The 16,064-nt window shown below is 42.7% G+C and overlaps 1 protein-coding gene across 20 annotated transcripts in view; it reads right to left on the reverse strand.

Annotated features, from left to right (window-relative positions):
• Positions 1-1,476: 1,476 nt before the first annotated feature.
• The window catches only part of synj1 (synaptojanin 1), a 25,251-nt gene continuing 10,663 nt past the window's right edge, over positions 1,477-16,064 (reverse strand). For 2 of the 20 annotated variants that reach the window (XM_034891105.1, XM_034891112.1), the window contains 26 exons: positions 15,250-15,346; positions 14,671-14,846; positions 14,505-14,586; positions 14,264-14,416; positions 12,687-12,852; positions 12,250-12,273; positions 11,579-11,770; positions 10,990-11,074; positions 10,409-10,549; positions 10,109-10,301; positions 9,865-10,023; positions 9,611-9,767; positions 9,349-9,475; positions 8,951-9,163; positions 8,786-8,864; positions 8,447-8,612; positions 8,114-8,296; positions 7,939-7,974; positions 7,462-7,584; positions 7,281-7,319; positions 6,551-6,658; positions 5,669-5,710; positions 4,742-4,794; positions 4,440-4,629; positions 3,782-4,329; positions 1,477-2,700 (listed from right to left, as the gene is read on the reverse strand). In XM_034891105.1, the coding sequence (XP_034746996.1) occupies positions 1,720-2,700; positions 3,782-4,329; positions 4,440-4,629; positions 4,742-4,794; positions 5,669-5,710; positions 6,551-6,658; positions 7,281-7,319; positions 7,462-7,584; positions 7,939-7,974; positions 8,114-8,296; positions 8,447-8,612; positions 8,786-8,864; positions 8,951-9,163; positions 9,349-9,475; positions 9,611-9,767; positions 9,865-10,023; positions 10,109-10,301; positions 10,409-10,549; positions 10,990-11,074; positions 11,579-11,770; positions 12,250-12,273; positions 12,687-12,852; positions 14,264-14,416; positions 14,505-14,586; positions 14,671-14,846; positions 15,250-15,346 (4,513 nt within the window). In that variant the 3' untranslated portion in view covers positions 1,477-1,719. Of the gene's footprint in view, positions 2,701-3,460; positions 3,485-3,781; positions 4,330-4,439; positions 4,630-4,741; positions 4,795-5,668; positions 5,711-6,550; positions 6,659-7,280; positions 7,320-7,461; positions 7,585-7,938; positions 7,978-8,113; positions 8,297-8,446; positions 8,613-8,785; positions 8,865-8,950; positions 9,164-9,348; positions 9,476-9,610; positions 9,768-9,864; positions 10,024-10,108; positions 10,302-10,408; positions 10,550-10,989; positions 11,075-11,578; positions 11,771-12,249; positions 12,274-12,686; positions 12,853-14,263; positions 14,417-14,504; positions 14,587-14,670; positions 14,847-15,249; positions 15,347-16,064 lie in introns of all 20 variants that reach the window. The other 18 variants (XM_034891104.1, XM_034891111.1, XM_034891124.1 and 15 more) reach the window with 16 other exon arrangements.

Genomic DNA, 16,064 nt, shown 5'->3' on the forward strand with positions numbered 1-16,064 from the left:
ATTATTATTATTATTATTATTATGCATGGCTTGTCCTTGCTGCCATGTCCACGGCCCCAAATCCCACCATCTTCGAACTTTGAGTAACAGTAATATACACAAGCCACATTCTTTGAATTTACAACAGTGGGGTTAAATGCTTTGGATAAATCGAGAAGGATCAACACACTACAGAGGTGGCAATGTCATCTGTTCAATCCACAGGGTCTCGTTCGCGTCAGCAAGAACACAAACGAGAGAGAATTCAGCCTTTCAAGTGCATATCAGTAACGTTGTGCAAACCACTGATACGGTCATCGCAAACACATATTTAGCGAGTAGTTTCCATGTTGAAAACATACATTTATACATAATCACTATGTATAGGTTTCGATATGGAGCTACAAAACATATTCAGCTAATCGTAACAGACCATTGACAAAGAATTATGGCTGAATAGAGAGAGAACAAAATATCTTACTATCTTACCATAGGTGGATGGGATGGCATGATACAGCATCAGTCCGGCGGCAGTGCACAGTTTGACTGACTGACACTGACTCGTGACGTTCTTTTTCACGCTGTGACGTTCGCATTAAAGTGCTCATATTATGCTCATTTTCAGGTTCATAAGTATATTTAGAGGTTATATGAGACTAGGTTTACATGGTTTCATTTTCAAAAAACACCATATTTTGTACGGTAAGCTCTCTGTTTTAGTGAGGCATCACACTTCTGTTCCATCTTTGTTGGGAGTCGCACGTGCGCAGTAGCTAGGTAAGGACTACTACCCAATCAGAAGCAGAGAATGAGGGCCTGCATGCTAGCAGCTAGGCGAGCATTATAACATGTGACGCAAAGTGAGGCACGTTCGTCGCAGTCGAAGTAAAGGCTGGACTACAAAAGAGCTGTTTGGAGCAGTTTGTGAACAGTGTTTTCTGTTGAGATGGTAAGTCCCTTTGGGGTGGACTTTGGACTTTTTCACTTTGTAAACCTATAATGTGCACAAAACAATTATATAACACTATAAAAGGAAAGGGAAAAAGCATAATATGAGCACTTTAAGCAACGACAAAACCCAGTGCAACATTAAGTACATTCATGATAAAAGCAAGTGCACAATATGACTTAAATTTTTCCCCTCAAACACAAAAGAACAGAAAAAAACTTGCAAACTATTTTGGGGGCAAATGTAAAACCTGTAGTGCATAACCTTCTACCACATGTAACGTGAGAAGGTAGAAGATTACCCTTTACTCTAAGAATTACGCTCAGCTGTACAGGTTAGTCAAAAGGATGGATATGAACCGCGGTGTGTCAGCGAATGAAGGTAACACTGAACCTCACAGGCGAACGCATTGGGCTGCACAGCCTAACAGGAAATGTCTGAATATTGCACAGGTGATCAAACAAAGGATTTGTGCGTGTAGATTTACTATACATAACTCTATACTGTAGACACAGGCACGTTTGCTGCCATGAATAAAAATAAACATCAAAACGATTCATATATTAAAATAAATGGTAACATCAGGGAACAAGCAGACATCCCTGTGGTAAAGTCTAGGGTCATACACCACTCATGTTGCTGCTTGAGGTATACATCCTTTTCTGCAATTCAGAAGGGGATTGGTCTATACTTCTGAAATACTGTTTCTTTTGTACATACACACACACATATACACCTTTATCATATATCTATACATATCTGGATATGCCCTTTACATATTAAGAGTGATCCTATCTTTCTGTTGACTCCCTGGGGAAGAAGTAGTCATCACTGGGTCCCTCTGGGAGGTTTGGGTTACTGGTTACAGTTCTAGTTGGGATGGGAGGATGGAGAGTTGGGAACACTGAGGGGGCCGAGGATAACCAGTCGGGCTCTGAGTCAAACACAGAGCGGTAGGGCTGAGTCTGAGTCTGGGACAATAGGGAACTGGAAGGGAAGACGGGTGCTTGTGGGGTTTTTGTTGGAGGTTGAAAATCCAAATCATCATCAAAAGTGACCCATTGCTGGTTTGGTTTGGCTCCTGGAGGAGGTGGCTGGCGATGAAGTGCAGGCAGAATGGAGGAGGGTGGTGCCAAAGGCAAGACGGGAACAGGAGATGGGGCGAGGGGGAGCAGCGGTGCAGGTGTAGTATTAAAAGTGGATGAGGGACCAAACAGGGACATGGTCCCTTGTAGCTGGGCGGGGGATGCAGCAGGAGGGCCTGCTGCTGGACGAGGGGTGGGGATGAGTGGTTGACTAAGAACAGACATGTTCCTCTGAATGTTTGGCTTCGGGGCGGTGAGCTGGAAGCTAAAGTCCGGGGTGAGTGAGCGGTGCTGCTGATGCGCCAGTGGGCCTGTGAAGGGATTGGTGCTGCTGGGTCGGGCAGGAAGCAAGTCAATCGGGACGGGGCCGGGGGAAGCACGCAGTGTCTCCTGCGAGCGGCTACGAGACTGGACCGGAGGGGGCGGGAGCAGGGAGGAGGTAACCGGTGATGGGGTGGAAAGTGAGGAAGAGGAGGATGAATCAAGGACCTGCAGGTCTGACAGAGCAGACGACTGGAGGGAGAAGGATGAAGGGAGCGTGTTGGAGGACATCGTTGACACAGGAACAGAGGGGGGAGAACGCAGAGAGGAGCCTCTGGTCAGGGACTGGGTGGTGTGCCAGGAAAGTTGGTCGAAGGGTTCGGGCATCCATTGTGCTTCTCTGTGGATTCCATTCAGGCCATTTGTCTAAGGAGGACCAAAACAAAGAGAAAGCCATTCAGCCGTCACAACAAATGCTGTGTCAAACTATAAACAATGGACTAAAGTGTGTTTTACTAACTAATGGTCCATCAGTTAGCTTATTATAATTTTTAGTTTGGGTCAAAGTTTAAAGATACCCATTGGAGCTTTCTTGTAAACAAACAATTATATATTTACATCCAGTGTTTACTTTACTACCATAATGCCTCCAATGGTCAAAACATCCACAGGGTAACTTTAATCCGGCCAATTTAAATACACTGACAACCAATGTATGCATCACAGTCCACATACAATCAACGACTCTAATACAAATGAATGAAATAATGCAAATTAAACAAAATGTAAAATCAAATTATGAGGTCATTGCATATGTGCTCATTCTCATCACCTGAACTACAGTGAGCAGATATGAAAGGACTAGTGAGGGGAAAATGGCAACAAAACATCACATTTTCATCTGTTATTCTTTTCATGTCATTTATGGTTTAATATGTCAACCGACCAAAGAAGACAAGGACTTCTCCATTTTATGAGCCTAAAAACAAGACAATGCCTGACATTGCAGTGGACTAAAAACATCCAGGTTGAAATAACTTAGGAGGAGACATAAAAAGGAAGGAAAAGTTATTAAGAAATAAGAGAGAAGGAGGAGGTTACTAAGTGTAATGTATGAGAGGTAACAACATCAGAGCAGAGGACTGCTATGGAGGATGAGTCAAAGAGGTGGTTTAATATAAAGTACCTGTTACCCTGAGGGCTTCTCCAGCTTGTGAGAGAGAGACAAATGTATCAGAGAGACAAAAGCAGGAAGAATGACAGACAACTAAGCTCATTTTATGTGAGACAAAGCAGCAGAAAGAGGCTATTGTCCCAGTCTCCACAAGACTCGAGAAAATATCTGGTCTAATGAACAGAATTTGAGCAAGAATCTGTAGTACATTATTTAACTACAAGCAAGCAGAAATATCTTAGGGTACTCAACAGGTAATTATAGCAACAGTTAGTGTTCTTTGTTCAGTTACTGAAATTCCAATAATTTAATGAAAAGGAAGTTGGCACCAACCTGCGCAGCCGGGGCTGTCTCAGACTTGGCAGCATCAGGTGGCAGAGTGTGAGAAGAGCGGGAGCGTGGTGGGGGTTTAGGAGAGGCTAGACCCTGTGGAAGCCCAGCAGGGGGAGTAACAGCCACGGCAGCAGTAGGGGACGCTGCTTTAGGAGCTTGCTGTGGCTGGAGTGGAGCTTGAAATGTGGGTTGCATAGGTGGTGGGAGTTGGGACTGAACTGAAGGAGCAGCTTGTTGCGGCTGCATGGGGGCCTGCATTGCTGGTGGGAATTGGGACTGAACTGAAGGGGAAGCTGTTTGCGGCTGCATGGGGGCCTGCATTGCTGGAGGGAATTGGGACTGAACTGAAGGGGAAGCTGTTTGCGGCTGCATGGGGGCCTGCATTGCTGTTGGGAATTGGGACTGAACTGAAGGGGAAGCTGTTTGCGGCTGCATGGGGGGCTGCATTGCTGGTGGGGGTTGGGACTGAACTGAAGGGGAAGCTGTTTGGGGCTGCATGGAGGATGGAACCTGGGGTCTCGCTGCAGGGGGCTCTAAAGGAGGAGGACCTGAGAGAGGAAACAGGAGAGAGGTAAGGCTTAATTCACTCCATCACATTAATAACATTCTAGTGTAGATAACCTAGTATAATGGCCTCTGTTAAAACACAAGTCCTTACCCAGAGGCAGGTCCGTCGGTTTGACCTGGCCACCAGGCACAGTTCGTGGGGCTCCAGGGTGGGTGTCTGGGATGGGCCGAGGGGCCCCAGGATGCACGTCCGAGATGGGTCTGGGTGCTCCAGGGTGAGAGAGAGGTGGTGGGCGAGACTGAGGGGGAATACTGATTACCCCAGCACGTGCAGGGATATTCTGGATGATGAAGAGGTCATAGAGAATAGGGAGAAATTAACAAATTGGGTAGGAAATCAGAAAAGATAGGCCAAATTCCTAATGCTGTGGATATTCAGAGTTGTAAACTTACCGGTCTGGGAGCACCACCAGGTCCAGGAGCTCCCACTGCTACCTGGCCTCGAGCTGAAAGAGTTTACAATGACAAACTGGCTAAATTAGCAACAAAAGAAATCTTACTTTAATGTATCTAACATGTGGGCACTGCCCCCTAAGGAGAGATGTAAAGAATAGCAGGAGCATTTTATTAGATGGGTAGTTCAAGCAAATGAACAAAAACTAATGATAAGTTTTACAAGCATTAATAAGAAACATTTGGTCACAAAAAAGTTTTCCAAGCACTGTACTAAATCACACAAGTACACTGCAAACCCACCCTAACCTATTTCAGACCAAATTCCCCATGGCTAATAATTAATGACGAGTCATCGTCATTAAGTCATTCCTGAGCTGCAGGAGGTTTCGAAGCGAGGCGGGCCTTGTTCTGTAAGCCAAGTGCTACTCACACAGTTTTCAAACACACACCTCTTTTCTATTCTCTTGCTGAACCCCTCTCAATGCCTGCGAACATGTTCCCACACGACTTAGATGTCTGCGTCTCTGTAATAAATCACTGTGTACAGCCACCACACATAAGTTAACCGTGCTAACCACTCACACCCTTGGTGTGACAGAGGGATTAAGCTAACCACACACACATCGGTCAGGTGAAGACAGGCCAAGTCACCGATAGGCTTAGCAACCAAACCCTATTCCCCACCCGGGAACAGGCTTAATTTGTGTTGGGGTATAAACACATAACACAGGATTATAAGGGACAGACGGGGATAATCTCAGCCCCATATCACTCCCAGCAAGTACAAGAACACTCCACAAAAAGATGGCTGTTCATTGGACCTATACAAACCTACATAACTGAGTAACAATCCTTTTTACGATCCTTTTATTTAATTAGTACGCTAATGCTAAGTGAGACTATGTCATGCTATGTGGCACTCACCTGCAGCATCATCTGGCTGAGGAAGAGCGGGGCTTTTTGGGCCTTTGCAGCACAAAGGAAACCAAACCACATTACTGTTATGCACAAAGTGGAGTACTGGTGACAGGAAGTAGGTGTTACTATTGACAATACTTTACAAGAAGCACTAGGTATAGCGTATGTTGGTAAAAATGCAGCAGAGCAGTGATGCCTGAGATGGGGTGAGTCGAAATATCTACTTGCCCAAGGAAGATTTTCCTGTAGCCAATCTGACATTAAGACCATTTTATGTCCGGAACCATTAACTCACGTAATCTCCCCCGTTATGAAAAGACTATGACCACCACAATCAATACTTATTTAAAGTAACCTCGTTTTAATACACAAGTACACAAGTTGTGATATTGACTTCCAGACCTCAATACAAATGTAAACACTAAAGAAAACACAATGTTGGACAGAAAATGCCTGCTCTTCATTTTGGTTGTTCTTTTAATTAATCTTAAACGCTAATTGGTAGGGATATATTTACATTTATAACCACCACTGAATATTAAATGAGGAAGGAGAAATGTCCTCTGGATAGAAAAGTCTGAACTTGCCTCCAGTGGATCTGGTCCCGCTTATCCTTAAACCTCTTTCAGGTTTTTTCATTCCCTGCTTATTTCTGTGTGTGTGTGTGTGTGTGTATATATACATACATATATACATATATAAATAAATAAATAAAACAACAGTCTACCAAACACATCTCTCTCACAAACTGTTCACACAAGACTATGCAGGCCCACAAGATATAGCATTGGTTAATGGTACACTATCAATACCCAAAAAGCATTGATGACTGGGTCTAAGTCTACAGGGATCAGATGACATTTAAAGACACACTGCCTGGCCAGTTACCTTCACTGCCTCTCCTACCAGGCCAGTAACCTTCACTGCCTCTCCTACCAGGCCTGTAACCTTCACTGCTTCTCCTACCAAACAGTGGGCTTGGACATTCGCCACAGTCTTAAAATAAAAGTGGGGAAACAGTGTTTCAATATGAAAAGAATACATCATGACTTACAAGCTACTGCTACATAAATTCAAATAAGGGCAACAATACCTAGGAAACAGGTCTAGGTTACACATTAGTAGTACTCACAGATATACAATAGATCAGGGATATTATTGTAAAGCTTGCCACATTTAAGAATTTACATCCACCAAAATCATAATGTAGGGAGCAATTGGATGATGCACAAGAAGCATTGCATTTAGAACTTGACCTAAGTGGTCATTCACCCCCTCTCAAACCATAGTCTAGGAATTGTTCACCTAAAATCAAGCATGACTATGCAACCACATTGCCTATTTCCACTTTTAATTTTTTTCTGAAATTGATTTGGGTGGATAGTTTTGGCTGAAGCTAAGCCCAAGAACAGCCCAGTGGTGTCTACATCCAGTCAGGTGTAGGAGAGGGGTCATGTCATGTTAATGGTTGTGTGAAAAACACACTTTTTTAGTTAAAGCATCATACAATCGTCTGCAAACTAACTTTGTTCTATGTTGAACTGAAATGGAAAATAGCAGCCACTACTTCAAATGCTTCAGCAATGTAAGCACATAAACACACAGTTCCACACTTTACCTCCAGAATCCTTTCTAACTGGCAGAGGGCTCATGCCTCCTTCAGGAATGAGGCGAAGCAGTGGGATAAAGGGGAACACGTTAACATCAGCCTTAAGTAGATCATTCTGTACCATCCTAAACAATCTCAACAATTAGGCTCTAGTTAACTGTAGAGAAAAGGGTTAAGTATGATACTTTACCTGAAGGTGGTGGTGGGCGTTGAGGGGGTGCTGGTCTGGCTGGGGGGGCGTGGGGGCGAGGGGGAGGCGGGCGTTTGGGCTCAAGAGACATGGGGGCACCAGGCTGGAAGTCAACAGGAGGCCCTGGGAGATAAACAAGCATACATTAACATTGCTATGGAAAGAAACATGACTTAATGCCCTAAATGGAAATATTGTAATAGTATAAATATGTTCTTTTCTTTGACAAATCACACTGGTCAAACACATATCAAGCCATAAACCCTATTTCTGAAGTCTTAGTTCTAATTCTACAATTTGTTGCATGTGCACAGCTGTGATTTAGTGTTGACCGAAGAAAAGATGAACCTAACACCACACACACATTTTAAATACTGCACCATAAAACACGTTCTTAAAAGGAAGAAAGTAGTTTACTGGAAGACACACTGCAAGCCTTCTAACACTAAACACAGATTTATTTATTACACATTTTACCTGTAATTTCTCTCCTCAATGTTGATGGGCTTAAATCTACTTCAGTAAATTACAAACAAAACAGAGTTGCAGTTTATGTTCCGGCAGTCAAAGGCTGGAGGCATAGCTGATTATTGAACACTGCTTTTAGTTAACCGATTCCAGGTGTGTGTCTTGCTCCACAAATGATATTTACCATGTGATGGTCGGGAGGGTTGTACTCCACGACTAGGTCTGCTGGGGGCGGTAGGTTCTCCGTGGGTGGGGGAGGGACAGGGACTACTGCGGGGGGAGGGGAGAGGGGAGGATCCAGGGCCAGAGCCTGCTCCAGGCTGAAGGTGCTGGGGAAGGATCTCCTCCACTTCCTCATCCACATCACCTAGTAAAGGAGAAAAGATAAATTAATGTACTTGAAACTGGTAGTCCATACCGTCTTCTCTATATCATTGGCAGCAAAAAACTTAAATTGTTACTCATTTGAAACATTTTGAGGATAAGGATTGGATTTGCTTGGGTGGTCATCCCTCACCTTCCATATCGTAATCATCATCGCCCATGTCCGTGTCCTCCGCCAGCAGGGTGGAGCTGGCAGAGGTGGGGATGCTTCCACAGATCCTATCTACACTCATCTCATCCTCTAGACTCTTGATCCAACCTGGACTCTTCAGACGGATGTCCAACATCTTATCGAGGACCTACGATGTTACAAAAAGACATACAAGAGAGAAGTAGATCTTGGTTACCAGCTATACAATTGAGGAAAAAAATGCTTAAATAATGCACAGTGGTGATTAAAACTATAATTTAACAATAGATATGGAATCACATTTTTTAATATATATAAAAAATGTAATCAGTGAAGACTTACAGTGGAGGCGCTGAGAGACAGAGCAGCAAGAGCAGAGTAACCTTCCAGGAAAGTCACCCACATCTTCTCCTCAACAAACCTGCACAAACAAGGACACTGTCAATGCAGTCTCACTGTCTGCAGGTGAAACATGTCTGTCTATGTATGGCAGGAAGTCAGGCTCACCTGATGAGGATAACCTCTCCAAAATTAGCAAACTTGTCCAGCAGTTCGTCTATGAGTGCATCGTCAAAGTAGTCATCAGGGCCGGAAGAGCAGAGGGAAACCAGGATGGTGCCGTCTGGAGGCCCCTGCAGGGCAATGACGTCTTTGTAGACCTGGTGCCGCGCGTCCGGGTCGACCTCCAGGATGTCCACATCTATTATCGACACCACGGGCCTAAAGAAAGACAGGAGATCTTGAGGACGGTGATATTTGACTAAAGACAAACACCATATACTTGTTTTCACTTGACAACACAGGCGTGACATAAGATGGAAATGCAACAATTGTTATTGCTATAGGTGAACCCTATAAATAAAATTCAATTTGCTCGATTCATACAGCTATATCTTGTTAATTACCTGTGGTCTGAGGTCTTAAGCTCAGCCCTGCCGTAGTACTTCAGAGTCCCAGGGCTCCAGGGGTTGTCTGGATCGTCCACATTGTCCCCGGAAGTAGAAGCTGCCCCTACTATATTCATCTCCTCAGCTGCAAAACATGCACAAATGCAATAATAAGACCATATTTTTTCCAGTGCTGTAATGTAGTCTTCCGTCACAAGGTCTGAGATAGAAGGGTAGATTTGGGTTGGTTAGACTGCTCTGCAGTGGCTCTGCATCTCACCTGTTTTGCTAAAGTTCCACTTCCTCCTCTTCCAGAGTATGCGGTCAGTCCACGCTGGTGTGCGGCACTTCTCACTGGTGTCATAATCTTCTGAGAAGAGGTCATACTTATAGGTGGGGGCAAAATCTATCTTCCCCTCGATGAAACCTCGGAAAACCTGTTGAATACGTCTCTGCGTTAGTACAGGCAATTCCGGTAGGGAGAAAGTGAAAGTTATCAGTGCTGTAAACATGCATGTGTGCTTTAGGTCATACCAAACCAGCATTCTTCTGGTCCAACAACTGGTCCCCAGCTGTTAAGGCATCCCAGTTCTGCTGTTTGATTAGCTCTTTTACTTCCTCATTGGGCAGACTGATTCGATAGTTAAAGTCTCCGCACCAGAAAATGTAGTCATGCGAGTACAGTAGACGACCCTGGCAAGGACAAGACGGATGCGGTTATTTTTACGTTATGCAAAAATGTGTTTGTAAAAATACTTGTTAATGCCATGGTTATTACCATGGGGAAGGTGAGTCTGCGTGTGATCTCATTGTAGTCGTCGTTCCTCTCCTTGACCTGTGACTGGCCAGCAGCAAAGTGGGAGCAGACAAAGCAGATGCTGGTGGTGTGGAAGAGCAGGCGGATGGCCACGCCTCCTTTATTGCCTGTAGCCCCACCCATACCAGTTTTTACTGTATCTACAGCAACATCCCTGCAAAACATATTGAATGACAATGTTACATTTGTCACCAAAACTCTGATTTATGACATATTTTAGATATATAGTATGTCTCTGGTGAGAATATGTCCAGTTCATACCTGATGAAAGGTGCGTGCTGTGGGCGAATGAAAACAAACAGACAAACGCCGACCAGCTGCTCGGAAGCAAGCAGAACATACTTGTGGTCCCGCGATATGTTTTTTTGGAGCTCAGCTGCCCAAAGTTTCTGATTTGTAGTGCTGAAAAAAAAAACAGAAAATTGTACAGTAAAACAAATATACCACGCAGACAACCCAGGGAGTGAGAGGACAATTAACATTTTATTATGTTAAATTTTAAGATGACACAATCCACTTAGTTTGTCCTCAAGATATTTAGCCAAAAGAATTCTGGATCTGGATAAGTGATATTAGACTTGACTCTAGCTCAGTTCAATCATCTTATTATGTCAGGGTCAAATTCAGGATCTGAAAAAACATTATTGTCACCTTTTCAGGATTTTACATACTGTGAGTCCAACACCCTGTTCAATGTAATTAAGGCAATTTAATATTTCATAATTTTATTTGTTTTCTGCATATACTAGCTAAAGAGTAGGCTGTATGGAGCTCATCTCCTATCTAGCCTAAAGGTAAAAACAAGAAGACATTTATTGGAGGCTGGAATCTTGCACACATACCTCGCACTGACAATATTGCCAGCATTCAGTTCAACCATTTCCTCAAAACCGATGGCAAAGATATCTATGGGGTTTGCTTTGCTGTCTGTAAAGAGAAAAAATTAAAAAATGTTCAATTAAGTGTCTAATAAAAAAATAACATATTTTAACATAAAACTTAGCTACATTAAGTAGATTTACTGTTTAGGTATACTGTAGATATATCTATACCAGTCACTTTTTAAAGTAGTATTTTGCCCAGCCAAGAAACAGTCCCCTTCAAACCACACAACATTCAAAGGATATATAACATGTTAAACAGGGAGCTTTAGAGATGTCGGTAGCTGGATTTATTACCTTCTGACGGAGCCAGGATAGCCGTTTGCCCCGTTTCCACTTTTTATGCTAAGCTAAGTTAACTGGCTGTAGCTTTATATTTAGTACAGACATGAGAGTGGTACTGCTCTTTTCATCCAATTCTTGGCAGAAAAGCAAATACCCATATTTCACAAAATGTCAAGCTACTCTTTTCACCTAATAACTAGGAGCAGCCAAATGAAAGAGAAATTCCAGACATTTATAGTGCAGATAAATACTGACACTGACATACCCTGGAACTCAGGATGCCCTGCCTTCTTTGGAGCATCTAACAGCCAGTCGTTGAGTGTCTGGTTGCGGAAAGCAATGCTGCGAAACTGTTTACCCCCGTTGACATTCCAGGTCCCGACACACACCCGGATCTTCTTGGGCCTTGTGTATTTTTGGTAGTTCTGACACATTCCCAGCAATACTCTTGGGGAGGCTTTAGAAAGGAGGAGAGTAGGATTAGAGTGTAAAATGGTTAAGTATTTGTGTGTCTGCAGGAGAGATTGGCATACAGGGAAGCAAAACAAAAAAGGGAAAGGTCTTATCAAAACCAATGGGACAACATCCAAATGAACAATGTTCTAAAACATAGGGCATGGGAGAAAGGATACAAACTAGAACTATTGTTGAAATACAGATAACATTCAAATAATCCACCTTGGTATTGGTTTATTTCTGTCTATAAATGTCACCTAAGTGGTGTTACATTTCATTGCAAAATTTACCATGCTCTTTCTTTGAACCACTATTGCAAAAGACTGATGATATGGAACAGACAGAGGGTTAAACCACTACCAACATTGGATTATAAATCAATAAACAATAATGAGTAGCAAACACAAATGATAGGACGACCATATGACGGGAAGGATCAAAAGATCCATCCACTGGGGGGCAGTCTGTCAGTTACTATACCTGATTGTAAGACGGGCTCAGTGACTAAGATTGTGTGCATGAGCAGGGGGGAAAGAAGGGAGAGAAGGGCAGGTTAACCAGTGCATCAACAGATAATTTTAGCAGAGTAGTCGGTCAGCATTAATCTAACTGGGACAGAGAGCTGGCCCACAGAGATTAGACTTGATGTGGTACAAACCCTTCTATTGCACAGAGTAGCTTCTGGCTAACAGGGCTATAACAGACACAGGTCAAAACTTGTTACAAATATTCAAACAATTCCTCCTAGATGGAGCAGAAAGAAGGTTTTTCTTGAAATTAAAAAATATAAAATCAGCAACAGATTACATGGAACAAACTCTTGCATTCATAACCAAGCATTTGTTAGACTACATACATTTCAGGTAAGAAGTGATATGTTGACTCAATCAAAAATGTCAAATGTTCTAAACAATTACCGTAAAGACTGGAAGTGGTGAGCAGGGCCCGAGCTTTGTCCGCCAAATCACTGTTGAGTGTGGAACCCAGCCTCAGAATGTCTATAGCCTCCTGCTTAGAACTGTCAAAGAAGTTGTTCTGGATGGTCCTTGTCACAGAACGAGCGCCATCTTTTAGCTTCCCCGCCTACAAACAGACATGCAGAAATTTAAAAAACACCTTTATTATCAGCTCTACTCCCACTTGGTTTAAATGTCTGCACTACCCACTCCAACAACAGAAGATAAGAAAAGGAAGAACACATCAAAAAGCAAGTATCTATCCAGGCAATATAGATTTTTGAACTGACCGGGAAGGATCAAACTTTGAAAGGTTACGGATTGATGTGCAACAGGATTTATAAATGCCAAATAGCAATACTTTTAAGTTGATTCCTCCAAGATCATCCAATCGAGACAGCAGATGCCCGATAGTGTAGGCAACAGAAGCAATTAGAGATGATGTTGTAGTAGAAAAATGATACTGTACAAGCAATAGCAATTCTCCTTCTCTTAAACTTAATTTCTGTACATCAGTAGAGCTCTCCATGGAGCTTTTGGGAGAGACAGTATGCATCACATGGATAACACCATGTTATTTTTATTTTTTTAAATAAACAGGTCCAATCGATCACATCATCATTAATCATAATAATGTTTTGGCTTTTATTGCCTTTATTGAGAGGACAGATTAAGACAGGAAAGTGGGAGAGAGATTGGGAAAGACATGCAGCAAAGGGCCGCAGGTCGGAAGTGAACCTGCGGCTGCTGCAACAAGGACTGAGCCTCCGACCCTCCTAACATGGAGTACATCTTCAACCAGGTGCCCCTATTCATAATCATTTAACCCAGACACTGAAATCAATAATGCACCAGAAAAAGGCCAACAGCTCAAAAAACAACATAGACTTGTTTCTTAACTTACCACAGAGGTAGAGAGGTCCAAAGGACAGCAGAAAGAGATAGCACACAAAAGTTTAGAAACTAAAGCACACAGCTCTACACACAGAGAGGATCAACTCTATCACTGCATGCACAGTGCATAACCAGACATTATCTTGAGTACTGTTTATGGTTTAAGATCAATGTAAAAAAAGGTAACAATTTAGGTTCCCAGTTCTGTCAACTTACAGGGATTTCATCTTTACTGCACAGGTGTCAGCATTTGTGCCTTTCTAAAAGTGGACGTTCATATTTTCCCTTCCATAGGCTGCAATGAGCATGCTTAAACTGAGGTGCCAACAATGTGTAAGCTGACAGTAGGTTGTGAAGGACAATAGTAAGCCTTTGTGATCCTCTCTCATGCTTTTTTTTAAAGGGCTGAAATATAAATCTTGCCTTAGCTAAACCAGTAAAGCTTTTTTTGTTGTTGTAATTGACCAGTATCAACAATTGGGTGGAAATTGTAACAGCAGGCTGACCTATGACACAAAGTGTTAAAATGAATACAATCTGTCAAAATCATGGTACTCCTACATAAAATGCAGCTCTCATGACATGTTTTTTGTGAAACTGTTGAAATGGTATTTGTGTGCATTTAGTGTGTCCATATTGTGTACCTTGGCCTTGCCATCGAGGGCACCTGTGCCTGCGTAGATCTTGCTGACAGAGTCTCCATTGGCAGACCACATGGTCCTAAAGACCTCCTGAAACCTGGCAACCAGCTGGGGCTTCTCCGTCAGACCCATTTCCTCCAGCTGTTTTGGCAGCATCTGGTGTGGTGATGAACAGGGGGGGATTAAGACTATAAGCATCACCACTAAAAGCAATCCACTTTGACAGAAGAAATGCAAATCCTACCTCAAGGGCAAAGAAAGCCTGAACACTGTTGGTTCTGTCCAGACAGTCCAGGCAGTTAGTTCTAATGGTCCCACCTTGAGTCCTAAAAATAAATGATAGAATGTTAAGAAGAATAACAAAAGTAGCATTTAAAACTACTTTATGCACATTTGTATTTATTTCTCACCTTGCGATGCCCGTCTCTCCAGAGTAGTAGAAGAACCCACACTCTTCCATGAACTTGCTGACGTAGGGTTTAAGGACACTGTGCAGTTTGTCTGCCTTGCCTCCCTTCACATTTTGATGGTAGTCAAAGTTCACCATTTTTACTGCTGTTGCATGCTCTGATGCCTTCAGATGACTCTGAGCGTTACAGAGAAGGGAAGAAGACACCGAAATTCACAGAAATTCCAACTGAATGCAAAAATTTTGTGCATGCAAAGTGTGTTGCCTGTACCTACAAAGCAACATTAGTTTGCCTTCATTGATGCAACCCCAATGGCTTGAACTCCAAGTAAACCTTTGAATTTAATTTGTATAACATGCAGGTGATGTTCGAGAACTAGGGCTCAATTGACCTCTGGCAATACTATTGACTTGGCCTCCATATCGATCACTCAAATCAACAATTAGGATTTTGACAGCTAACGGACCACAGAGGACCTTCTGCCAGTGTGTTTTGGACAAAGTCTGTTTTGTTAGAAGCATCAGATAAATGTCTTGTAGTGCATGTCAGTGTTAGGGGACAGATATTGGCTCCTCTTACCTGAAAAGCTTTGCTGAGCATGTGTTCTCCTTCCTTACTCCCAAGCAAATTGATGATCACCTGTTTACCATACAACCTCCGCAGGGCTGTGAAGTGTCTGGACAGAACATAATACATTTACATAATAAGCAGTTAAGGCTTAAAATGACATAACAGACTAACAAATGGTTCACCAATATAGGCATTTATCATAACATATTAAAGTCTTCATACTTGGTACCAATATTTAGGTTTGATTTAAACATGCAAGATCTCTTAATAAGAAAATCAAGGCTGCAGCAGCACAGCAACATATCATCTAAACGCCTGCTTGGCCCACATCTCACACAATACACGGTTTATTAATCAGGAATGTAAACCCACTGACAAGCCTTTTGTCACACTTATTTTTATACTGTTACTTTTACATGTATGATAAAGCAGTGCAATGACTTTGAATGTGACATGACAAAACAACAATGGCAAGTAAAAGTGGAGTCAAGCCTCACTTTTGATGGAACGGCAGCACCATTCAGCAGAGAAAATAGCAGACCTAGGCTATACTCTTCTACTGTTAGAGTTTATAAAAGATGTTTTTGTTGGTCTTACTATCGACGAAATTTCAACACAGACATATGAGGCTGTCCCTGCAGAAAACTGACTCAATAAAACAGAGGATGACTCACAAATCCCAATCTGGACAGACACTGAAAAAGACTAGTTGCATCACAATGTTCTTCTACTTCTATTTTTTTTTTCTTCTATCAGCTCGAACCAGTCTGGCCATTCTCCTCTGACCTCTGACATCAACAAGGCATTTCCGCCCACAGAACTGC

The sequence above is a fragment of the Etheostoma cragini genome, chromosome 13 (assembly GCF_013103735.1).
Source record: "Etheostoma cragini isolate CJK2018 chromosome 13, CSU_Ecrag_1.0, whole genome shotgun sequence".
In the NCBI taxonomy this organism is placed as follows: domain Eukaryota; kingdom Metazoa; phylum Chordata; class Actinopteri; order Perciformes; family Percidae; genus Etheostoma; species Etheostoma cragini.